We start from the raw sequence: 24,598 nt of genomic DNA, 5'->3' as shown, positions 1-24,598 counted from the left end.
TGAGAAAAATGCCCCAACAGGACTGACCTATGGGTGAGCCTGTTTTCTTAATTAGGTTGATGTGGGAGGGTCCAGACCATTGTGGGTGGGGCCTGCCCTTTGGTTGGTGATCCTGGAGTGTGTAAGAACATAGTCTGAGCAAACCCTTGAGGGTGAGCAGCACTTCTCCATGGCCTCTACATGACTTCCTTCGATGATAGACTATAATGTAGAAATAAGAGTGCAATAAATGCTTTTCTACTCCAGTTGCTTAAGCTCATCGTGTTTTATCACATCAATAGAACGCCTAAGACACCAGCCTAGGAGAAAGGTCAGAGGGGCTGAAAATGACACACCACAGACACAGACTGTCCAGCACGTTAGAGCTCATATCCCAATAACGTGCCCCAGTGCTGAGAATGGATCTGCAGGATTTAATGTTTGTCTTGCCGTGTTTTGGTCTTGTTTCATTTAAATCCTCCCCTGTCATTTATTTGACCTGTTGGAAATGTTTACTCTATGCAATTGTATTTCAGAAAGACGCGTTTGCATTTATTTTTTAATTACAGAATTCAGACTGTGTGCATGGTGTGATGTATGTGTGTGCATGTGTGTGTTCCTGTGCGTGCGTGTCTATTTGATTTTTCTAAAACAGGGTTCCTTACTGAACCCGGAACTTGCAGTTTCAGGTAGACTAGATGGCCAGTGAGCTCTGGCCTGTTCCTGTCCCTTCCACCAACACTAGTGCCCTACTTTACATGAGTGCTAGATATCTGAACACAAGTCCTCGTGCCTGCACAGCAAGCACTTTACCCACTGAGCCATCTCCCCAGGAGGAAGGTGGGCAAAGGTCACTCCAAGTGGGCCAGTAAAGTGCTCATCCACAACGGCTGACCCCAAGTCTGAGGTAGAGAAAGACACCTTAAAGGAAATAGGGGAACAACAAAAGAAGCTACTTGTCAGCTGCTTAGCTGGTGGCAGTCTAGCTCATCCTGGCTCACTCCATTCACCAGTCTCTGGGAGTCAGTGTTTTTCAGGAGGCAGGGGTATCCAGGTAAGTCACAGGGTCGGAGAAGGGGCCCGGCCGGGCCCAGTAGTCCAGTGCTCGCACTCGGTAGAAGCCAGAGACCACAGCTGTGTCTGCAGACACAAACAAAAGCATATGTTTTCTGAAGTTCTCAAAACCCTGGACCCAACCCACATCATACTGTACTAGGTCCAGCAGTACAACTGCCAAAACCAGGGTTAGACGTACCAGGGCTGAACACAAATAGGTTAAAAGTAGACGGCCTCCTGTTGATTGGGGCATATACTTCACCCTTCTGGGAAAACTGGATCTCATATGTCCACAGGCACCTGAGGAGGGATAAGTTGGTACTGAAGCCAGGGCTAGGTAAACTCTGAAGGCCTGGATGGGTTAGGGTAGATCCACAACCCTATACTCTTCAGGTCCCTTGCTAGCACATCTAGGGTCCCTGGGTACTCTCAAAATTGTGACAGATCACGGTGAGGGCATCACTGTAGGTGATCTCCAACTCAGACATAAGTGGGTCCACACAGGTGTACGTGGTGTGTATAGAACATACGGCAGCAGAGGGAGATGAATGATTACAAAGGTGAAGACATAGGAAAGGATAACCACCCCACTCACTCACTTGGAGCCCACATGCTCATCCGACCAGACCAGAACCAGCTGCCCACGTGTCAGGGGCAGCGCACGGAGCCGGCTGACCTGTGAGGAGGGAGTAGCTGTGAAGGGCTGAGTTAGCCAGCCTCACGGGTAGGGTGGGAGGCTGCCACTTGCCTGCCCTGGTGGTTCCAAGGGCCGTGCGCATACATGAACCAGCAGGAGAGATGGCACTGGAAGCTTACGGTGCAGGGTCAGGCGGCCCCTAGCAGGAAATGGGCGCGGTGCCTCAGCCACTGGGTCCTGGGGACAAGGAAAGACATGTGGTTGGTGGTTGGCAACCTCAGTACCTAAGAACCTCCCTGCCTCCCTCGTTCCCTCCCTGCTTGCTCACAAACCTCCACCATGCGCATTTGTCGGAACTGCTCTGCAGAGGGGAAGACTGGCTGGCCCATGCGCTGCCATGCACTGTAGGGGCTGCTGAGTTGATTGTCTAAGTAGAGTACTACGTAGACAAGCTCTGTGGAGCCAGACACCATGGTTTGCCTCCCTGGGCCCACTACAGCTGGGTTTTCACCTTCTTTCAGAACCCCACTCACCCAGGCCAGGAGGTACTCCACGCAGATGAAGAATAACAGGGATACTGTCGTTAGGGTGTACGTGGGTGTCATCACTAGTGTAGATCAGGACAGTGGTTCTCCAGGCCTCTGAGGGACCTTCAGGGTGATGGGTGCTGGCCAGGACACCCACTGTATGGTTGCTGTCCAACACAGCCCCAGCCTTCGAGACCTCTGCCCAGAGTTGCTCTCCATCTACAAGTCAGGCAGAGGACTGGGGCTGTTGGCTTCCTCATACCTAGCACCTGGCTTCCTACCCTAATGCCTGGCTCCCACTATAAACTGGGGGGGGGTGTCTGTCATACTGTTCAGCCCACAGAATGGGAGGATGGAAAGGCAGAGATTTGGAAAAAAGAACCTAAGAAACTCACCCAGCAGCTGGAGGAAGTAAGCTTGCCCCTGCCCAGCAAGTTCATGGTCCCTCAATCCAGGACCTGCCAGGCTGGCATGGTGTTTTCACTCTGACTCGGCACACGCAGAAGCAGGGTCATTACTCACCCAACAGGGCCATCAGCCCCATGACTGTGAGTACTGGCTTCCGCAGCAACTGCACGTGGGGTGGGTGAGTGTTGTTGACCTGGAAGCGAGCAGTAAGTGTACGTTGGGAGAAAGGGTACGGGTGGTAGCTCAGGAAGGCATTGTCATTGCTGAGGAGCATGTAGCGCATGGAGGAGCTGCTGTTGGCAAACAGCAGGTTCTGGTGCTGTGCGATGACCTGTGAACGTGAGGGAAGTTGGGACCTGTACCACTGGCCACCGGTACTGTCCCTGCCCCCACCAAGGAAGGTTTCCTGAGCTTGATGGCAAGGACCCACCTTCACCACCAGGGCGGCATAAGTCACATCGGCTCTCCAAGGTTGCGGCAGGGACCAGCCTACCAGAGGGTCTGCCTCGTCATTATAAATAGGGGTGTCCTTGAACTTGGGGAAGAGCTGCTGGATCTGCTCCACGACTGCCACCTCCTGCTCCAGGATGGCGATGGAGCTGCCTGCACCCTGCAGCCAGCACATACTTCACTCAGTACAGGCTCAGCTCCAAAGAGATGGGGAGGGGGGAGGGCACCACACACCTTCTTGTGCAGGGAGATGTAATCCAGGCGGACGCCCACCTCGCCAGTGAAGAAGTTGGTTCCGTTGGCACAGTGTCCCAGGAGGCTCCAGCATATTGGTGACCTTGGCAGGGGGTGGAAGGAATCCCCAGGACCACCCAGCCTCAAAGTCGGGCTGGCAATGCGCAGCCCCTCAGAGCAAGCGTCATAGTAATTCAGGAAGCCTAGGGCAGGAGGGTCTTGAGGGTCTGGGATTGTTCTGCTTCCCTCTCAGACAGCCCACCCAACAGGGCCTGGGAAAATGCTGCCTACCTTGTGTGGTCATGGACACGTTGTCAAAGTCATGGTGGTCTGGTTCGTTCCAAGTTTCAAAGTTCCACTTGGAAACATGTGTCAGCCCATACCTACCTGCAGAATGTCTGCTGTTATGCACTGGGCTCTACCCTCAAGTTTGGGGATGAAACTTACTGGTATCTCCTAGGGATTGGGGCCCATGAGTGGGGTTCCACTTGAATGGGACAATCTGGCTCTGGGCAAGTACCCCACCCCATCAGTGAATCTCTCAACCATCAGGCATCTCTGGCTAGGGTATAGTGATGTCTGTGGCAAAGAAGGCCATGAGGTGGTCTGGGTGATCAAAGAGGAGAACCTCCCCAGGACAACCCACTACAGCCCCCAGGGTTTCCCCCTTCTACGCACCAATGTATCTCCTGGCCAGGAGAGAAATCAGGTCCTTCCATTCAAACACCTGCTGCTTGTCCTCAAAGTCCGTGAAGTATCCAGAAGGACTGCCCATTAGCTCAAATCCTGAAACACACAGAGGTAGTTGTCTTACTGCCCATCACGCCCAACACCTCAGTCAGTGCTGAGACACCACCACCTGCCAGGACATGGAATGGCGGGTGGTGGGAGAAAGCAGGGCTATCACTCACCCGGGAGAAGCTGGTTCTCCATGAGGAGATCCAGGAATGCATCCAAGTGGGTGAAGTTGTAGATCAATCCCTGGCCTGATGACTTCCTGCTGGGGGAGGGAAAGTCAGTACCAGAAAGCAGCAGTATTTCTCCACACTCTGATTTAGAACTAGGGCCACACTCAAGCATGCAGGGGGCCCCAAGTTCTCAGGGAGATCCAGGCTTCCAGATGGGCTTTCCCTTTGGAAAAGGCTGGCACTGTGAAAGTCTGTCACATTTGAGTATGTATGTGTGTGTACATAGAACCCTACACTAAACCTTAAAGACCCTGAAAACTTGGGAAGACTGTGGAAGCTTCTGTCATTCATCATGGAATGTGAATGTGTGTGTGTGAAACCTTCAAGAGATTCAAGTAGGACTCAGGTCGGTTACCACACTGAGGTGGAAAGACATAGATGGGTGACGAGCCATCTTAAAGACATCTGACATGGGGACAGATAAAGGTAGAGGCCAGGCAGAACTTGGTAGGCACTCTCCTCATTCTCAATGCTCTCATAGAGCAAAACTCCAGATTTGACCCAATAACCCCCCTCCTTCTCTCCATACTGAGAAACAACATGGGTGGACAAGAAAAGAAGAATGGAGGGCTTCCTCAGTTCCATACTGGGCCATTTCCCATGTTCCTGAGAGGGGAAAAAGGGTCATCTTTTTTTTTTTTTCCTGCCTGGACGTTTATTAAAACGTCACGAGTTTGGCGAAGGGGAAATGTCAAGGTGAGAGGAGAAGATGTTGGGAGAGAGGAAACCACTCCAACGAGGTAACACCAAAGATCTGCCAAGTCATGGCATGAGCCAGTGATGAGAATATCGGGGAAGCAAGCACGGCCCTTAGACGGGAGCAGACTGATGGCAGTCTAGCCGTAAGAAGGCAGCTAGCTGGCCGGAGGCAAAATAAAGTTACAGAGCTGGGGGATGGGGTAACATGGGGGTTGTAACCACGTGAGGACAGGACGCTGGCTCAGAGCAAAATAGGAGGCATTAAAAGCAAACCCGCAACATTCTGAAAAGGTCCTGGAAGGGGCTAGTTGAGGTGAAAGCAAGAGACTGCAAGGGGCATGAAGGAGGAGATTCAAGACACTGTCAACTGCCAGATCTGAGGTGAGTTGCAATGTCCAGGGCAATTGCACGGATTTCAGGACTCTGATAGCTTGGAGCTCTGTCTCTGGGAAAGGGGTGATAGCCTCCCTGAGGGCTAAATCTGCAGCTTGAAGGCACCAGCCGACAGGTAGAGGGTCAGTCCTGCCAGGGTCTGAGAGCTTGCTAAAGACAAGTTGTCCAGGCAGACACTTGGTTTCTTCTGGAGGGGGATGTTGGGTCAGAGTCTCCACTGCCGGTGGTAGAACCAGCTCTACGAGAAGCAGCAGCTCCTAGGCACTTCAACCCCTCACTGTACATGGTCACCTCAGCTATTGCCCCCAAGTCCAGCCTGCCATCTGTGCTTTTGGATTGGAGCCTCTGCTAGGAACTACATACAAACAGACCTGCTCAGCTCTTTCCTTTCCCACCCAATGGTCAAAACCGGTTTGAAAAAAAAAGAAATCTGGATAAAGATTAAATCTTTGTTCCAAAGTCCCAAGTCGTTGGGGGCAGAAACTCATCAGCTCCCTGTCTTCACAAACCAGGCAGAGTACACACTTCAAGGGAGCAGGCCTCAGCAACAGGGCTATGGTCTGGGCCTGACTTTCAAATCACAAGACTGTGATCCAGAATGGACCTGGGTGTCTGCTTGACAACCCCCAGCCCCCAGCCCTCAGACTCCCACCCCCACCCCAACCCAAGTCAGCCTCCTGATACCTCCCAGGGCTTTCCATACCCAGGAAATCTAGGGAGTGACACTTTGTCCCTCTCTGATGCCCTGAAGGAGGTTGGTGGTGTTAAAGAGTCCTAAAGTGAGGAGGGGGAGAGGGTCGTTGAGGCGAGGTGTAGGGAAGTGTGCCATCCCCTGCAGAGTGGCCTGAGCCATAGCCCAGCAATTCTCCACACAGCCAGACTAGGCGCAGCCCCAGCAAGGAAGCACAAGGGCCCTTTCACGGCAGCCCTCAGCAACTCCCAGGCCTCTTGCTAGAGGCGGGGCGCGTGCGCTTAGAGGGTGAGGCCACAGCGACTGGTGAGTGCCTGGGTGAGCGCATGGAGGTTGGGGGGGATTGGGGGGGAGCCAGAGCTGGCGGAGAGGTGGAACGTTCCCGCAGAGGGCAGCAGTACCCGTGCATGCGTGCATGCTTGGGAGGGACGGGGCGGAGAAGAGAACACGGTCTACAATCGCCAGACTATGCGGGATGCCAAGCGGATGGGGGTGGTGCGTGTACTGTAGAAACATTCGGTATCTCTCAGGAGAACCTGCTGAAGCCCCAGGAAGGCACAGGAATTCTGGTCTGGTCCTAAAGCCTGTCCGCTATTGGACTGAATATGATGTTTTCTTCCCAAATAAATAATTCAGTATTTAAATGGTGGGCTGAGATAAAAGAAGAAAATCACTGAGCTGCATAGGACCAAACAGACTTATCGGCCTCATACCCCTGCCTTTGTGTCCAGCAGCAAGCCAAGGTGCCCGCAGCTCGGTGAGCACATTGGGGTGGGACAGTGAGCCTGGTCATACCCATTGCAGCACCACCCTGAGTGCACAGAGCTGTAGAGGCAGAGAAAGAGTAGTGCAGGGGACTCTTGGCAAATCCCGGAAGACATGACTTCATCCGCATTTCAATTTGCTGTGGACAATGACCAGGAGAGGTCTGAGGAAAGGCTCAATTCCTCCCACCCAGGGTGGTGGAGAGGGGAGGGGCCCTCCCTACACTCTTTTCTCTGCTTTGAAAGGGAGGTGAATACTCCCACGCTCTCCTACAGCCCAGCACCTCTGCATTTACAGGGCATCATCCCACAACTTCAGCTCTGCCATTCTCAAAGACATAGCAACAGTACATTCACCAGAGGCAGGGGCCCCTACACCGGTAACTGGGTAGGTTATCATTTTATGACACCCCCAGTAGTTATCCCCAGACCACTAGAGGAACCTTTTATCTGACACAAGAGATGTTCTGACTAACCCCACCACACCCACTGGGTAACTGCTTCTAGAAGCCACCATTCCTAACTGCTGTGCTGAGCTAGCTGTGAGTGAAGGAGGAGATCCAGCCCTACAAAGGTAGGACAGAACAAGTTAAGACCCTGGCCCAAAATAGGTTCTTCTAGGAACAGGAGAGATAGGACAGCACCCAGGTGGACCACCTGAGAGCAAAGATGGAGGAATTCCTAAAGCACAAAGGATCCAGCCTAGTCTCAGTCAGGCTTCCCACTCTGGCCACTCCACCCACATTCCATTCCCATCTCACCCACAAACGGGGCTGTGGACAGGCCCTTGGCTGCCAGGAACTGGACAAGGCCTGCCAATGTCCCAAAGAAGTGTCCAACCTGTGAACTGGAAGGGACTCTGAATTCTTATTATCCCCTGACTGGAGGAATGAAGTCTCAGGGTCCCAGATGGTTCTGCCAGACAACTGTTGATCCCAAGCCCTTTCTCAAGACCCTTGGTGATAAGAGGAATAAAACATATAGCTCCATTTTGCCCAGTCTCCAGGCAAACCCTGCACTAGGTCCTGGTGGAGACAGCAGACCAGACTAGCTGGCCCTCTAACCACAATGAGAAGACAGCAAGACTATCACACAAAACTACTTACTCTCAAATACAACGAGAAACTCATTGCTCACCACAAGATGTGGATCTGGGGGTTCTGACCAGCCTTATAGAATCTGGGGGCAAACCTCAAGTCTGAGAGCACTGATTACTTATGGTAATGTTAAAGGGCCATTTATCTCTAGGCTATCCTTATAAGGCAAGTCTCATGTCCTGCAGAGGTAAGTGGGGGTCAAGTACCTCACCAGGATTACAGGGGGTCAGTACCAGGGAGGGAAGGAAAGGAAGGGGGTGGCCAATCTAGAATCCCTGCCTCCAAGAGAAGAGCCCACCTATTCTGGTGCTGACAGGCCATGCACAGCACAGGTATGTACGCATACAACAGTAGCCTTGTGCATGCACTGCACTCGGGAACACAGAACAGAGACTGAGCTTCAGCCTGCTCCAGCCAGAACAGTCTCTATGAAGGCGAAAAGATAACCAGCATCTGGGTAGGCGGAGTCAGCTTATTGGACCCCAGAATCTCACAGCTAAAGCGATTTCACTCAGCTCCTCAGGGGCCTCGCGCTCAAGTATCCTGCCTCAGCCACTCCTGTCTCCACCTCCTCTTCCTCATAACAAGACAGAAGCTGCTGCACCTGGAGCACCCACCCCTCTGTAGAGGGGAGTTGATCAGAGGCCCACATAACCGTAATTACTTGTGAGCCTCTGATTATAGTACAACTTGCTGGATTAGCTCACCGGATTAGCCGCTCAGGTAACACTCATTTGACTGGGGAAACCCATGACTCAGCTATCTTTTGGGTAAATAATTTAACAGTGAGCCCAGCGGAGTATTCTCCACGGGTCAGCCTCAGAAGTGCCTCTGTCTGTTAAGAGAAGCCAGGGTGATTGGAGGATCAGCCCGCCAGCAAGCTGCTGCCCCCGGATATTGCAAAGCCTACAGAGCCGGCCTGGTGTCCCAGGTAAGGACTGTCCCTTGTACTCATACTACAGGGCCCAGAAAAGGTGGCTTAATGGGTAGAAATCGGAACCTAGACTACCATTTCTCTGGGGATTTGCTCAGATAATAAGGCAGGCGATACTTACAGTCTTTCCTCCACACAACTGAGCCCCTAGACACTTGGGGTGAGCCTCGGGTGTTCAATGACCCTTATGTGTCATTGCTCTCATAATGTTCCTCAAGAGCTAGGATGCCTGTCGAACAACCACCCCACTGGGGAAGCTGCTATCCCAGTACCCAGGCCAGGCACAATTGGCTCCAACAGTCACCACCATGCCCTGGGTTGGAAGAGAACAGAGCATGTTTGACTAATATTACAAACAGGTACTTTGGAACCTGTAAACAGGACCAAGGCCTCCACGTGGTCAGCACAGCCTGAGAATTCTTCAGTACCAAGGCAAGGTCAGAAGGGGCTAGGACAGCCAGGCCAAAGGTGGACATCTGTGAGGTGGTGTGCTTGTTTAGTGTTCCTGAGCCTCTGAGAAGAGACTCGGCACTTGAGTAGCGGGCACACAGGTTCCAGAACACATTAGTGCCTTGTGAGGCACACTCTCAACTCATGAAGAAGGCTATCACGGACAAGGAGCCCCAGCACGCACAATAAATATACAAGGACTTCTGCCAACCTCCAGGCCCACAGTGTTCACAGGAGAACAGGTGATAGCTTGGGAGAACTCATGTAGAAGTGGGGCGATTGGCAGAGCCCCTCTCCAGACCGTGTGGATGGGAAGTGGCTGGGCTTCAAGGTCAAAATGCATCTGCCTCTATTGTCATTGTGGCTTGGGTATATGTGGGCTGGTGGAGGCCTAGTCTAGCCCTTGTCTTGGGTAGGTGATCTTCAGAATGCTTTAGACAGCAGACTTCACATAGAGACCACAGAGCTGCTGGGGCTGAAGCTAGACAAAATGGCTCCCTGAAACACGCTGCTGTCACAAGCACCTCTCACTATAAAACTAGCATCTATTCATCCACACAGAAGTGCAACCTCTTGTGAGAAGGACCATCTCTGATGTCTGATGTCTGTGTTCGGGTGGACAAAAAGCTGGCCCCTGCGCTCTGAGAGCCTAGACCCCCTAATCACGCACACTCCTCCTTGCAGGTTAGCCAAAGAGCCTGGTGTGTGTGTGACAGGATGGATGCTTCTCCTGAGCCCCCGCAGAAGGGCGGGACACTGGTACTGGTCCGACGGCAGCCCCCTGTGTCCCAGGGCTTGCTGGAAACACTGAAGGCCAGGCTGAAGAAGAGCTGCACCTGCAGTATGCCATGCGCTCAGGCTCTGGTGCAAGGTCTGTTTCCTGTCATACGCTGGCTGCCCCAGTACCGCCTTAAGGAATACCTGGCAGGTGATGTCATGTCGGGATTGGTCATTGGCATTATCCTGGTGCCACAGGCCATAGCCTACTCACTGCTGGCTGGGTTGCAGCCCATCTACAGTCTCTACACTTCCTTCTTCGCCAACCTTATCTACTTCCTCATGGGCACCTCCCGCCACGTTAATGTGGGCATCTTCAGCCTGCTGTGTCTCATGGTGGGTCAGGTGGTGGACCGAGAACTCCAGTTGGCTGGCTTCGACCCCTCCCAGGATTCTCTAGGGCCCGGGAACAATGACAGCACCCTCAACAACACAGCCACACTGACAGTTGGGCTACAGGACTGTGGGCGGGACTGCCATGCCATTCGTATCGCCACTGCCCTCACTCTGATGGCCGGGCTTTATCAGGTAAGGAGTTAGCTGCACCGCAAGCAAGCCGGCTGGCTCAGGTTCTTAGAGCATCTGAAGGTGCTCGCGTTTACTACCAGGAAAGCCTGGAAGCATGTAGAGGAAGTATCCTCTAGGCTCAGCCAAGGCAGAGGTGGAATCAGGCCTAGGTATCAGAGGGGCTGAAGGCAGAGGGATATGTGGGGCTGGCCTGGCCAGCTGTGGTCTGAGTAGGGCACTGGGCCAAATGTGGCCATGGCTCGAGTGCATAGCTAGACTGTAACCCCAATGTCCCCTTACATTCCCTAGGACCTGGGAGTAGAGACGCATTCATTCCCCTGGTCTCCCCATACCTTGCTCTTTCTTTTCTGTTGCCCCTGTCTTCTCTGTTCCTTCTATCCCTCTATTTAATGGCTGCCCGGGTGGGAGCTGGGTGGAAGAGGCTACACATAAGACACAGGGGAAGGGGCTGCCTCCCGATGCGTGAGAAGCGAGTATCCACATATAACAGCCATAAATCAGAACACAGCTCGTCCCTGCGTCCTTCTGGCCCAATATGTATGTGGGAAACAGCAGGCGTCCATTTAGGGGAATAAGCAAGTGTGGATACTGGGCTCTGTGCTGTGACCCCACCACCACCACCCCTTAGTTTAAATTGATGGTGACTCCTGCCTCATGGCTATCAAACTGACTGTATTTCATCTGCAGGTCCTCATGGGGATCCTCCGGCTGGGCTTCGTCTCTACCTATCTCTCGCAACCCTTGCTCGATGGCTTTGCTATGGGAGCTTCTGTGACCATCTTGACTTCTCAGGCTAAACACCTGCTGGGCGTGCGGATCCCTCGGCACCAGGGCCTAGGCATGGTGATCCACACTTGGCTGAGCTTGCTGCAGAACGTGGGACAGGCCAATCTGTGTGATGTGGTCACCAGTGCCGTGTGCCTGGCAGTGCTGCTGACAGCTAAGGAACTCTCGGATCGCTATCGACACTATCTGAAAGTGCCAGTGCCCACGGAGCTATTAGTTATTGTGGTGGCCACGATTGCGTCCCATTTTGGACAGCTCCATACACGGTTTGGCTCAAGTGTGGCCGGCAACATTCCCACTGGTTTTGTGGCCCCACAGGTACCAGACCCTAAGATAATGTGGAGTGTGGCCCTGGATGCCATGTCCCTGGCCCTCGTGGGCTCAGCCTTCTCCATCTCCTTGGCAGAAATGTTTGCCCGTAGTCATGGCTACTCTGTCAGTGCCAACCAAGAGCTGCTAGCTGTGGGCTGTTGCAACGTGCTGCCTGCCTTCTTCCACTGTTTTGCCACTAGTGCTGCTCTGTCCAAAACTCTGGTGAAGATAGCCACTGGCTGCCAGACCCAGTTGTCCAGTGTGGTCAGTGCTGCTGTGGTGTTACTGGTGCTGCTGGTGCTGGCGCCATTGTTTCACGATCTGCAGCGGTGTGTCTTAGCTTGCATCATTGTCGTCAGCCTGAGGGGGGCGCTGCGCAAGGTGAAGGATCTCCCACAACTCTGGCGGCTAAGCCCTGCGGACGCACTGGTCTGGGTGGCTACCGCAGCGACCTGTGTGCTAGTCAGCATCGAGGCTGGGCTGTTAGCTGGGGTGTTCTTCTCACTGCTCAGCCTGGTAGGCCGCACGCAGCGTCCACGGGCTGCCCTTCTGGCTCGTATTGGAGACTCGACCTTCTATGAGGATGCTGCTGAGTTTGAGGGCCTCCTGCCCCCGCCCGAGGTGCGAGTGTTCCGTTTCACAGGTCCACTCTACTATGCCAACAAGGATTTCTTCCTCCGGTCACTCTACAGCCTGACAGGGCTGGATGCTGGGTACTCAGCCACCAGGAAGGATCGGGGCACAGAGGTGGGTGTCAGTAACAGAAGTCTTGTCGACCGCAAGGATCTGGGTTCAGTGAGCAGTGGGGATGGGCTGGTTGTACCCCTGGCATTTGGTTTCCACACAGTGGTCATTGACTGTGCACCACTGCTGTTCCTGGATGTGGCTGGCATGGCCACATTGAAGGACCTGCGCAGAAACTACAGGGCCCTGGACATCACCCTACTTCTGGCTTGCTGCAGTCCCTCAGTGAGAGACACACTGAGAAAAGGGGGCTTCCTTGGGGAAGACCAGGGAACTGAAGAGGAGCTGCTGTTCCCCAGTGTACACAGCGCTGTGGAGACAGCATGTGCCCGCCGTGAGGAGCTGATGGCTGCTGACTCTGCCCTCTAGCAGGGCCCTCTTCCTCAAGAGCCAAGACCTGTGTCCATGAGCCAGTCCTGAGCTCTTTTGTAGGAGTGACATGAATGATAAAGTCATTATAGATAAACCCTTGGACCGCCTTTGCCCTGGAGAAGCCAGGGAACTCCAAGTAGGAAAGGAAAGTGCAGTACCCTTAACACATTGGAGGATTTCAAACACTCAGTGATTGAGGCGCTCTACCTCTGAGCCCACTGCTGCCCCCTGGTGCCTATTCAACCCTAGTAGTTGCACCCACACACAGGATTCCCTCAGCCAACACAGTGCCCAGTTTGATATTCTGTTTATGTTGTCATCTGAAACAGAGTCCTGCAAATTATATGACCTCCAAGATGCCAAAAGGACACTTTCCCATTCCCTGAACCATTGGGTACCAGATGTGAGCTGCATATGTGGCCAAGCCCCAAGGGTCTGAATTTCCAAAAGGCCTCCTTAGGCCTGGTGCTCATCTTGATTGGACCCTTGCAAAGGCAGCCACCTGCTCCAGAGTCACAGTCCAGTGTCACTGTCTAACCGATGTGACTGACATAACCTCAACCTGACCTTCGGGCACAATGTCCCAATACAGCTTATACTGGTAACCACAATGTGGCATATGTATGGTACAAAGCCAGGCACAGTAGACACTTACCCCATTCTGTTGTGCTTCTAAGAAAACCTCAGGAGGAAACCACCTGTGCTCCATCCAGGGTCTGCCTTTGGCAGAGCCAAGCAGACATTCCCCTCCTCCTCTGCCCAACAGGATGCTCTAACTGGAAGCACACCCCAGCCCTGTGCACTACCATGATTCTCCCCCACCCACAGCCCAGCACTGTGTTCCACAGCTGGCCCCAAAAAGGTCAGCTCCACCATCTCAGCTCTCTTAAAACAAGCTCTGACCAGCAACTCCCAGGGTACCCACTTCAGTATCACCCACCTGGCTGTGATGAGGTCCAGCAGCCAGTGTATCCGGACCTGCTCAATGCCACTGTGAGGTACAGCACCTATGTAGGCAAGGTTCAGTTGCTGGTCCCAACTAAGGTCGTACTGGTCAGCCTGGTCGTGAGGCAGTGGGGGGCTAGGGATAGGACAAAGAAGTGAAGTGTTTGTCCTAAGCAGGGGCCTGTATCATACCAGACTTTACACATGTTATCACCTGACTACCTAGACCCTTGAGGATGAACTGTGTATCTCCAGAATGTATGATAAAGTAGCCCGCTAACCAGAATGATCTACAGTCTTGTTTGGGGCGGGGGCGAGGGCGGGGGCGTCCCTCACAGGACAATATTCTAAGTAGGGCATCTGCCTGCCTTACTTTAGGATCTGAGAATTTCTAGAGAGACTTGGGGCACACTCAGAAACTTTGGGAGCCTCCTAGGCTCTGCGAAAACACTAATCATGAACCCATAGCCTGAGTACTAAGCTCTTGATCCCCGGGGGGCACTTAGGGAGGTTCTGGTACTCAGGGGCCCACTAAGGTAGAAACCCTCGCCACACTCCAGAAACTGACTAGCCTGAGAAGGTGGGGCCCTTAAGGGTCTTCACTTATGAGTATCCAGAAACTATGGGCAGAGAGCCCAAAGCTGTGATGAGAGGAACCCAGGGGACAGAGCAAGGGGCGCTCCTGGACTTGACAAGAGTGTGTGGTGGGCCTCACCAGAAGCCGGTGCTCCTCCAGAAGGGCAGCAGAGGCCTCAGCGGGCGGGCTGCGTCCACGCGCACCAGGTACGGTGTCTCAGCCAGCGCCAGGGGCGAGGCCAAGAACGCTGCAAAAAATATCAGCAAAGCAGAGGCGGGGCGCGGGGGGCGCATGGCTGGGATATCCAGGCGCCCCCAAAACAGCAAGCTTTTAGGCAGCGGTCGCAGTGTTCCGCCTCCGGGTAACGCCCCACGTGACCATTCGCCAGGCCTGGACAAAACGGAACCCAGTCACGCGCCGCCTCTTCCTGGCGAGTTCCGCTGAGTCCCAGGCACTACAAATGTGGAACTAACATTAACAGTGTTTGGGTGTCTCGGCGCAGCCATTATTCCTGGCGAGTGTCTCAGTCTCTCTGTACGTGCTCTGAAAAACAAATCAGGCACTACTGAGTGTCATGAGGGGTGGAAGTGGAGAACTGAATCAGAAGATGGCGCTGTGGGACTGCTCCGAGGATTGGATTTGGGGTGAAAGTCAAAGGTGCTTTGACCGACTATTCCAAAATAGGGCTACTCTCATTCTGGGACGATGGACATGCTCTAGAATCTAAGTGGCCTCTTGTAGTGGACAACCAGATAATAATATCTGAATATAGTCCTGAATATCTGTGAAAGGAAAGGTCAGTAGTGCAAATCTTTAAGATTTGAATTGTGCACACACAATGAGTAGGATATAGCAACAATGGAACAGAATTAACGGACCCTCTTGGTAGCACATACATGGCTTTAACCTCTGGCATGAAAAGCCCCTTTCTCATGCAAGTCTCCCCTGACACCAAGGAAGTAGTGTTGATAGTTCCTTAAGTTGGTGATTTTAAATCTTAGGTCCACAGGATAGCTGGTAAAAGGAAGGTTTCTAGGTAGAGAAATGAAAGCTATGCCACAACCCCATGCAAGGATCAGAAAGTCAAGAACCCATGTGGACGTTTCTGCAGTGGCTGAAATACAAAATTGGTGTCCATAGACAGCAACTAGATAAACTACGTGGTTAGGTAATCTGTTCTGTATAAAGAATAATGTAGACAGAGTCTCAATATGTAGTCCTGACTGACTTGGGACTTACTATTTAGACCAGGCTAGCCTGAAACTCACAAACCTCTTCCTGTCTCTGCCTCCTGAGTGCTGAGATTAAAGGCATGGGTTACCTATCATCACCTTGTATTATTGTTATTATTATTATTATTATTATTATTATTATTAGGAATTTTTTGGACAAGGTTTATCTATGTAGCCCTGACTGCTAGAACTCAGTCTGGAGACCAAGCTGGCCTCAAACTCAGAGCTCCTGCCTCTGCTAGGTGCTGGAACTAAAGGCATGTGCTACCATACCTAGCTGCCAATATTTTTTTAATGTGTATTTGTGAATGCCTGCGTGTATGTATGTGCACTCTGTGCCTACCTGGTGCTCATGCAGACTAGAAGAGGGTGTCAGATCCTCTGGAACTAGAGTTATAGGTAGTCATGAGCCACCATGTGTGACCTGAATCTGGGTCTCTGTAACAACAGCAGGTTCTCTTAAATGTCAGTGAGACATTTCCAAGTCCTTGAAAATCTTCAACATAAAAATGTTAAAGAAGGGGTTGGGGATTTAGCTCAGTGGTAGAGCACTTGCCTAGGAAGCGCAAGGCCCTGGGTTCGGTCCCCAGCTCCGGAAAAAAGAACAACAACAAAAAAAAAAGTTAAAGAAAATATAAAAACTTACAATTTAAATCGGTATGTTTTATCGTAAGTAAATCATAAAGGTAGCAGAACCTTAATGGATTAGATTAGCTACAAATTAGACCTAGCTGAAGACAGACATAAGGAAATGGAAGATAGATTTGGGGGACAATTCATGGTGACAGAAAAAAAAAATAACAGAAACCACAGGACAGACATGGGGAAAAGGTCTAAGAGCATGACTGGATTTGCAACTGAAAATAAAAGGGGAATAGAGCAGAAATAGCATGTGAAGGGCCACAGTGATAACTTTCTGAAAGTAAATTTAAAAGCTGAGAAGCCAGGAACATGGCTGAGGTAATAAAGTGACCTGAATTTGAACCCTAGTGGAAAATCTGGGTGTGGTAGCAATGCTCATGATCCAGGCACTGAGGGGATGGAGGCAAGAGGATCTCTGGGCTCTTGCTGGCTAGCTAGTCTAGCAGAATCTCAGAGCTCTGGGTTTGCTGAAAGACCTTGTCTGAGGAAGCAGGTGGATCTTATGAGAGAGCAGATATGAACACGTGATGCCAAACCCGGTGACATGAGTTTAATCTCTGGAATCTACACAGTCCAGGGAGAGAACTGACTCCTGCAAGTCGTCCTCTGAATCCTACATGCTTGCTGTGGTATTCAAGTACTCCTACACATACACAAATAGATAACATATTAAAAAACACAAATATTGAGAACAGTTGAAGGAGACACCCAATGTTGATCTCTTATCTCCACGAACACACATCTGTGCACACACACACACACACACACACACACACACACACACGCACGCACGCACGCACGCACACACACGGGGTGGGGGAGAAAGAGACAATCAAGCTATCAGAATATTTTTTTAAAAATCACTGTATGGACTGGAGAGATATCTCATCAGTTAGGAGCACTGACTGCTCTTCGAGAGCACTTGGGTTCAAAACCCAACACTCACCCAGTGGCCCGCAACTATTTGTAACTCCAGTTCCAGGGGATCCAACACCCTCTTCTGGCCTCCACGGGCACTGCATGCATATGGTGCACAGACATACATGGAAGCAAAAATACCCAGACACACAAAATAAAAATAAATATTGAAAAATTAAAAGTACTATAAAGAGCCCATGGGTGTGAGTGTTCATAATCTCAGCACTCCGCGGCCTGAAGCAGGAAAATCAGATTTTAAGATGGCCTAGACTACATAACAAGACCTTGTCTCAAAAAGCCGTGAACTGGGTATGTAGTCCAGAGGTACAGTTCTTGCCTAGGTCCTGAAAGTAAGCGTCTCAGTTTGCTTTCCTTTGCTGCAATGAAACTTGCTAAACAAAACGACTTGGAAGGAAAGGGTTTATTTGACTTACACTTCCCAACCATAGCACACCACTGAGTCCGGGCTGGAGCTCAAGGTGAGAACCTGGAAGCAGAAAGGAACTGAAGCAGAAGACGTGGTGGAAAGCTGCTTCCTCGCTTTTCTGGGACAGCGAAAGGCACCCTGGGTTCCCAGTTGAGGCTTGAACCCTGGAGATCCCGAAAGGGGTGATAGGCGTTTTGCCTGACTGGAAGGAAACCAAGCCTGTCACTAGCCACAGCCCTCCATGGATTTGTGGCCATCAGTCATGTAAGGGCAACGCCCCAAGTCCCGCCACAGGTCACGTAGGCTCGAGACAGATCTCCATTATAATGAGGGACCTAAAGGCCTGAAGGCTTAGCCAATGAACTTCCCTTCCCAGACACTCCTCCCTGCAAAAGGTATTTAATCTCAGGCCCACTCTGAGAAGTGGGGTACGGTTTTACTCATCCACTTTCTTCCATGACAATAAAAGCCTTGAAACCACAAACTGTTTCTTTTCATCGGGATCTGCCGTGGGGAGCCACACAGAAGGCCTTCGCCTACAGAGCTACGGTCTAATCTGAAGAAAACCTCCCTGTTCTCCCACCGGTGACAGCCACCAGGCTCAAGCCTACTGCTGTCAAGCCAAAGACTCTTCCCCAAGGGACCAGCCGGAGCTCCCCTTTTCCCTCTCTGCCCTGGGCTAGATCCAGCCCCGTGGGCCCCCATTCCATTCTCAGCTCTTCCGTAGTATCCCAGTGGGTGCCTGGATGCCCAAGAGCCTGAAAACCCGATGGCCCTGGCCTCCTTGCAGGCCCAGGGACGCCCGGAGCCAGCTCTAGCTGTGTCCCGCACCCAGTCTGTGCTTCCCCACTCCTAGAGCAATGTCCCACGGCTTCTCAGAGCTCGACCGTGGAGTAAGCACAGTCAACATCCCACGTCCTGCCTCCCCAAGCAGCCCTGGAGGCAGAGCAGCTGCAGGACCCCACTAACCTACAGGCATTTTCCCAATTGAGGATCCTTCTTCCCCCAAAGACCCTAGTTTGTGTCATGTTGACATTTATATTAAATAAATATAAATAAATAGCATATAACTAACTGGTAAGTTATTAAGTTTAGCAAAAACAAAAACAGAAAAAAAAAACAAAAACAAAACATTTCCAGTTGGGGGCTATGATCTATGCTTTGATTCTCAGACACTAAGGAGATTGAAGCCAAATGATTTCTTGAGCTAGGAGTTTGAGGCCAGACTGAACAACACAATAAGAAATCTATATGCAATACATAAACACAGAGATGTTTTTGAAAAGTAGAGGTTGAGTAGAAACGTTTTAGAGAAAACGTGAGGACAACTGTTATCACCCATTTTTCACCATGGCAATATTACCTGTTCTTCAAGCGTCAGAGTGACCTTCAGTCAGATGCAGAAAGAATGAAAACTAGGGGTATAAAAGCTGTGTAGATCTAATGCATTGTGACTGCCGAAAGCCGTGATGATAGAAATGTCTTATGGGGGTATAAAGACGAATGTATCTGGAGAGTTGAACTGTGCGTTAACAGCAATGCGGTCACTAAAGGCAGTTAGCAAGGTTAACTTCACTGTCGTCGTTCTGGAACATTCGGTCTTCACTGCATGTGGTAAAGGGGATTTGCCGGTATAATTACATTACACTCTTAAGATGTGAGATCATCCTAGATTATCCAGTGAGTCTCAGAATCAACAGTGTGCTTACACGGGGAAGCAGCAGAAGGGAGACACAGAAAATGTGTGGCACAAAAAAAAAAAATAGTGGCCTTAAAAGATGGTACCCAAGGTGTCACCTCTGCCCCAGACCCTAGACTTCCTGGCGGGCCTCTTATCATTCATGAAGTAGATAAGGATAGATAGTAGACCAGCTGGTAGGCTCCTGGCAAAATTCTGACCAGAGTCTGCAGTAATATTCAGAGAGGAACCGATGACATCCATCTCCTAGCCCGGATGTTCCCAATGCGAGAAACAAGTTCCTGGCAGAGCTCAAAGAAAGCTACAGGACACAGGACGTGGTGTCTGAAGGAGCATAGGTTATACAGAATGTTGTATCTGCTTCTGGGTGAGAAAGGTTCTTCCCTGAAAAGGTGTGATCTCAAACGGGAGTCCTACGGGGAGCCCAGAGAGCTGGGTGTCTTCCTGAGCATTCTTAAAATTGCACCGAAAGGAGCAGGAACCAGTGCCTGGAAATGGGAGCCTGCACTGTCTGTGGCCAGTGTTCACACTGCTGCTTTTAATATGTGAGGTTGGAGCCCTAACAGCTGGAACTACCGCGCTCAACTCACTTTCTGTCATCCTAAGCTGGGGCAAGGACCTGCTGGGCTTTCTTGGACACACTAGCATTTGAATAAAGTCACAGATCTATTATTATTTTTTAAAAACGTAGGCATTATATCAAGACTACCTCCCAACTAGCTCTAACTTAATTAACCCATTTATTCTAGTCCATGTCTGCCATGTACCCAGTTACCCTCCCCCCATACGCACACATGTCACTCTGGCAAAAAACCCCTCCCCCAGATTATTCTCCCAGGGACCCTCTCTCTCAGCCTGGAAGTTTCTCCCTCTCTTCCTGCTTTAGCCATTGGCTGTCAGATCTTTATTAAGCCAATCGAAAGGTGAGGGAGGAAGAGTGTTTACAAGGTATGATACTAGTGATGAGCCTTAAGATAACAATACCAGGGGCTGGAGAGATGACTTGGAAGTTAAGAGTACTGACTGCTCTTTCAGAGGTCCTGAGTTCAAATCTCAGCAAGCATATGGTGGCTCACAACCATCTTTAATGGGATCCGATACCCTCTTCTGGTGTGTCTAAGGACAGCTACAGTGTGCTCAGATGCATAAATAAATAAATAAAATCTTAAAAATGGGGGGGGAATAATGATACCAAAGTCAGCTAGTGCTTAGCACTCTGCTGGTACAGAGATCAATATCTGAATATACAAAGACAACCTTTATACAGTACACAGAAAGATTATCCCAGCAGATGGTCCTTTCCAATGGACTCTCTCCTACAGTACCCTTCCTGCTCATTTTCTGTCATACAGAATCTTGAGCGCCACCCCCCCCTTGTTTAGCTTCTACCTTTATTAGATGGACAACCTCTACTTTTGTATATCTTGCTTATATTATCTATATTTTCTTACTTTCTGTGTTCTAGATGTGACATTTGGGGCTTTGATCTACACTCCTACCAAGCCCAAAGTTGGCTAATTCCAGACAGCAAATTGAGTACCTTTGATATGAAGACCAATCACATCAGAGCTCAGACTCACACCAGGTGGGCATCCTTGTTCTACAGCCTCAAGAAGGTGGACAACTGAGCCTACGGTGGAGCCCCAGTGACTCAGGCAGGCCATCAATCCTATATAGGCCCTGCCCTACCCAATTATCCCTAGGGAACACCAGTAAAGGCTTAGGACACACAGCCCTGCTCTGTTCCAGCCAAAATGGGGTTACCAGGGCTTGCTTTGCATATTAGGCCTCTTTCCTAAGGCAGTGTGGGTTGTGAATCTTTCCAGATAGCTGTCTGTATGGCTGGAGGCCACCTGACTAGAACCTGCCTGGATGGGAAAGTGAATGCTAGGCCAATGGCCAAGAGTTGGACAAGCTGAAAAAAGACCATGTACCTTAGTTTCTGGGAGAAGGTCAATTTCTTAGCACCCTGAGTTGTTGAGGCTATGCACCATCCTTGATATAGTTTGCAAAATGACTAGCAAAAGGGAACAGGAGACCCTTAGAAAAACCACAGGTTCACAATGGTATCACTCACTATGAAGCTAAAGAAGCCCCCTTCCAAGATCCCAAAGGGCCTTGATCATGTAGTCAAGATTTTTATATATCTTTAAATATATATTCACATATCTTCATATATGATATACTATATATCATTCTATATATAGCATATAATATATATTACAATATATGTATTATATTGCATTAGAATATTATATATGATTATTATGTTATATATTATATGCATTATATATAATATATAGTAAAACTCACTAAGACAAGCATAACCAATGGTGAGCCATGATCCCATATTGTCTTCCAGCTTATCTCTGGTTGGTCTGATGCTGGGGAAATGGTAGGCTGGGGTAGGGACCTGGCCAAGGGAAAGTTGAGTTGTAGAGACATCAGTTGGCGGTTTGCAGGGACAACATTCTTTCTAGTCACCTCCTTTCTTAACAGAGTGAGGGCCAGGTATTCTGGGGTAGAAAACAGCTTCCAGGAATACTATGGCAACTGATGAGAGTCTTACTGGTTCCACAGAAAATATTGCCAAGGTGGTACAGGGTCCTAACACTCAAAGTAACAGAGATGAGATATCACAGTGTGCAGCAGAGGGAATTCACACTGATTACCTCAGGAGCAGCCAATTCCCAAGCCTCCCAGCATATAGATGGAAAACTAGCATGAAGGGGGATTTCTGGACAGACGATCTGTGTGCCAAGACAGATTGATTTAAACTGCAGTGATGTGAAGAAGTTGGGATGTTGGAGGTCCACAGGCTGATTGCCTTATCTTGGACTAGCTTTACCCCCACGAAGAGCTATTTCTTGCCCACCTCTGTGTTGAAACTAACATCCTATGACTGACAGATAAAAGCCTTTTTAAAATCTACTAACTTAGCAGACCACTAACTTACACTGACTCCAAAGCTAAGAATGTCATCATATAACATCTGAAGCCTGTAGGAAACCTCCCCCATATTTTTTAACCACTTCTCTGATTAACCACCGATATATTTTAAACCTGCTTGGATTTATGACTTACTTTGTTCTGTGAAACCAGAAAGTGCACGAGGTTGTTTCCATGTGGGAATGTGGAATCTGGGATAACTTAAATCTGTGTTCCTGGGCTGTTCCTGGGCTATTGTCCCTCGAAATGGCTCCAGAATAAACTCTTATCCCTTTTAAGATGAGAGCTATGTTTTTTGGTCAACACAGGGCAGTGTTCTCCCAACTTTAACGGCAGTCTTTTTATTTGCTTGTTCATTTGTTTTATGTGTATGGATGTTTTGCCTGCATGTATATATATGCACTTGGTATGTGCCTGGTGCCTTCAAAAAGCAAAAGGTGTTGGATCCCCTGGAGCTGGGATTACAGATGGTTGTGAGCCACCATGTGGATGCATGGGAATTGAACCCAGGTCCTCTGGAAGAGCTGCTAGTGCCCTTAACCACTGAACCAACTCTCCAGCGCCAAACAGCAGTCTCTCTCTCTCTCTCTCTCTCTCTCTCTCTCTCTCTCTCTCTCTCTCTCAGAAAAGATTTATTTTATTTCATTTTGCTGGGTATTGTGGAACATGCCTTTAATCCCAGCACTCAGGAGATAGAGGCAGAGGGATCTCTGCAGAGTTCAGGGCCAGCCTTGTCTACAAAGTGACATGAGAGCTACATAGTGAGACCTGTCTCAAAAGATAATTACTACTACTACTACTACTACTACTACTACTACTACTACTACTACTACTACTACTACTACAGAGGAGAAGGAGGAGGAAGAGAAGGAGGAGGAGGAGGAAGAGGAGAAGGAAGAGAAGAAGAAGAAGAAGAAGAAGAAGAAGAAGAAGAAGAAGAAGAAGAAGAAGAAGAAGAAGAAGAATGCTAGTGTATGTTTTACATTAATTCACACAGAAATTAAAATGAATACTTCTACCCTGTGTGGAAGACTCCCTAGGTTGTACATTCTGCACACTGTGAACCCTCACATCTGCATCCCATGCTCTCTGCTCGTATCGCAGGGGTATCTCTGATGTCAGAGGGCCTTCACCCATCTTGGTTGATTGCCATTTCCAGCTATGCAGTGAACCTTCAAATAATTTACTGTCTTCTGCTGGGCCTTTTGTTCTCGCTAGCTTGTAGAAGCCCTTGGTATGCTTTGCAGGGGCCTCAGATAACTCAGGGGCAGGTGGGTGCTCTGAAGCAAGACCGTATACAGTCACAAACCGTCTGAAAGTACATCTGAAACAATCAGACTAATCTTTGATTAACTGTTCTAGGAAGTAGCTAGGGAGTGACTCTGGCCAAGGACAAGCCGTGGGGTCTTTCCTGGTATGCGGGTGCAGCTTGGGTTCTGCCGTAGGTCAAATTTTTAGCTTTTTTTTTTCTCTTTAAGATGGAGGCTGGTTGGGGTGGAGAGATGGCTCAGCGGTTAAGAGCACTGACTGCTCTTCCAGAGGTCCTGAGTTCAATTCCCAGCAACCACACGGTGGCTCACAACCATCTGTAATGGGATCAGGTGCCCTCTTCTGGTGTGTCTGAAGACAGCTACAGTGTACTCATATATAATAAATAAATAAATCTTTAACAAATAAAAAAAGATGGAGGCTGGTCTCAAGGTAGAGTAGGTTTGGCCTCTCATTTAACCTCATGAATGGATCACTAGAGACCCTGAAAGAAATGCTGCACTACTGCCCTCTGCTGGCCCCTGTTACTTAATTGACACTTTTCCATGTGCCTCTGCGTACAGACACCTTGTTAATACGTTACAATGTAGCAGTGCACTGCTTTCTTCTGTGGACTGTAAGAGCTGCCATTCTCATCCGGAAGAAGCCTCTCTAACGCATCTCTCTTCTCTGCAAAAATACCACAGCCTAGGGGACAGGAGCCAGCATGTAGCACTGTGAGTTAAAGCTACCAGCGCTGGGCTAAGGCCACTCCTATGACTAACAGAAGCAAGAAAATGTGGTACTACAGATGAGGAGGGACAGGCAGCAGGAATATACATGCCTGTAGCTCAGATTGGTATGACCCTGTATGACATAAAACTCACAATGATACTGTTTTGGATAACAAGAACGCATTTCTGAATTTTGCAGATTCAGGACCTGTGGATGTATGTCTTGCATGCCACACCTCCCTCACAGCAGGGCAGCCCATCCTATTTCTAAAGGCTAGAAGCTCTTCCCTGTCACCTGTATAGGTGACTCATGATGTTTCTGGCTCCATGCGTGTCTTGAGAGATCACACCTTCTATTGTGGGCCAATGGGCTGTCCTGCAGGTTGTCTCGTGCTCCTGTTTGTAGGAGAGCATGGCTAAC

The 24,598-nt window shown here is 50.0% G+C and overlaps 2 protein-coding genes across 3 annotated transcripts in view; one reads left to right on the top strand and one right to left on the bottom strand.

The window, feature by feature from the left end:
* Positions 1 to 250: 250 nt before the first annotated feature.
* Positions 251 to 24,598, bottom strand: part of Idua (alpha-L-iduronidase) — a 27,649-nt gene continuing 3,301 nt past the window's right edge. The window contains exons 2-15 of one of the 2 annotated variants that reach the window (XM_032916096.1): positions 14,467 to 14,871; positions 13,747 to 13,887; positions 4,203 to 4,288; positions 3,970 to 4,077; positions 3,583 to 3,678; positions 3,292 to 3,494; positions 3,038 to 3,217; positions 2,722 to 2,938; positions 2,206 to 2,418; positions 2,005 to 2,126; positions 1,784 to 1,909; positions 1,635 to 1,711; positions 1,235 to 1,335; positions 251 to 1,119 (exon numbers count right to left, since the gene is read on the bottom strand). In XM_032916096.1, the coding sequence (XP_032771987.1) occupies positions 1,013 to 1,119; positions 1,235 to 1,335; positions 1,635 to 1,711; positions 1,784 to 1,909; positions 2,005 to 2,126; positions 2,206 to 2,418; positions 2,722 to 2,938; positions 3,038 to 3,217; positions 3,292 to 3,494; positions 3,583 to 3,678; positions 3,970 to 4,077; positions 4,203 to 4,288; positions 13,747 to 13,887; positions 14,467 to 14,621 (1,932 nt within the window). In that variant the 5' untranslated portion in view covers positions 14,622 to 14,871 and the 3' untranslated portion in view covers positions 251 to 1,012. Of the gene's footprint in view, positions 1,120 to 1,234; positions 1,336 to 1,634; positions 1,910 to 2,004; positions 2,127 to 2,205; positions 2,419 to 2,721; positions 2,939 to 3,037; positions 3,218 to 3,291; positions 3,495 to 3,582; positions 3,679 to 3,969; positions 4,078 to 4,202; positions 4,292 to 13,746; positions 13,888 to 14,466; positions 14,872 to 24,598 lie in introns of both variants that reach the window. The other variant, XR_004389429.1, reaches the window with a different exon arrangement.
* Positions 9,978 to 14,037, top strand: Slc26a1 (solute carrier family 26 member 1). Its single transcript, XM_032916095.1, has 2 exons — positions 9,978 to 10,592; positions 11,280 to 14,037. The coding sequence occupies exons 1-2, from the start codon at positions 10,005 to 10,007 to the stop codon at positions 12,801 to 12,803; spliced, it is 2,112 nt and encodes a 703-aa protein (XP_032771986.1). The 5' UTR covers positions 9,978 to 10,004; the 3' UTR covers positions 12,804 to 14,037.

The sequence above is a fragment of the Rattus rattus genome, chromosome 11 (assembly GCF_011064425.1).
Source record: "Rattus rattus isolate New Zealand chromosome 11, Rrattus_CSIRO_v1, whole genome shotgun sequence".
NCBI lineage: Eukaryota > Metazoa > Chordata > Mammalia > Rodentia > Muridae > Rattus > Rattus rattus.
The sequence above is the reverse complement of the archived record's forward strand: the minus strand, read 5'-3'. Positions and strand labels throughout refer to the sequence as shown.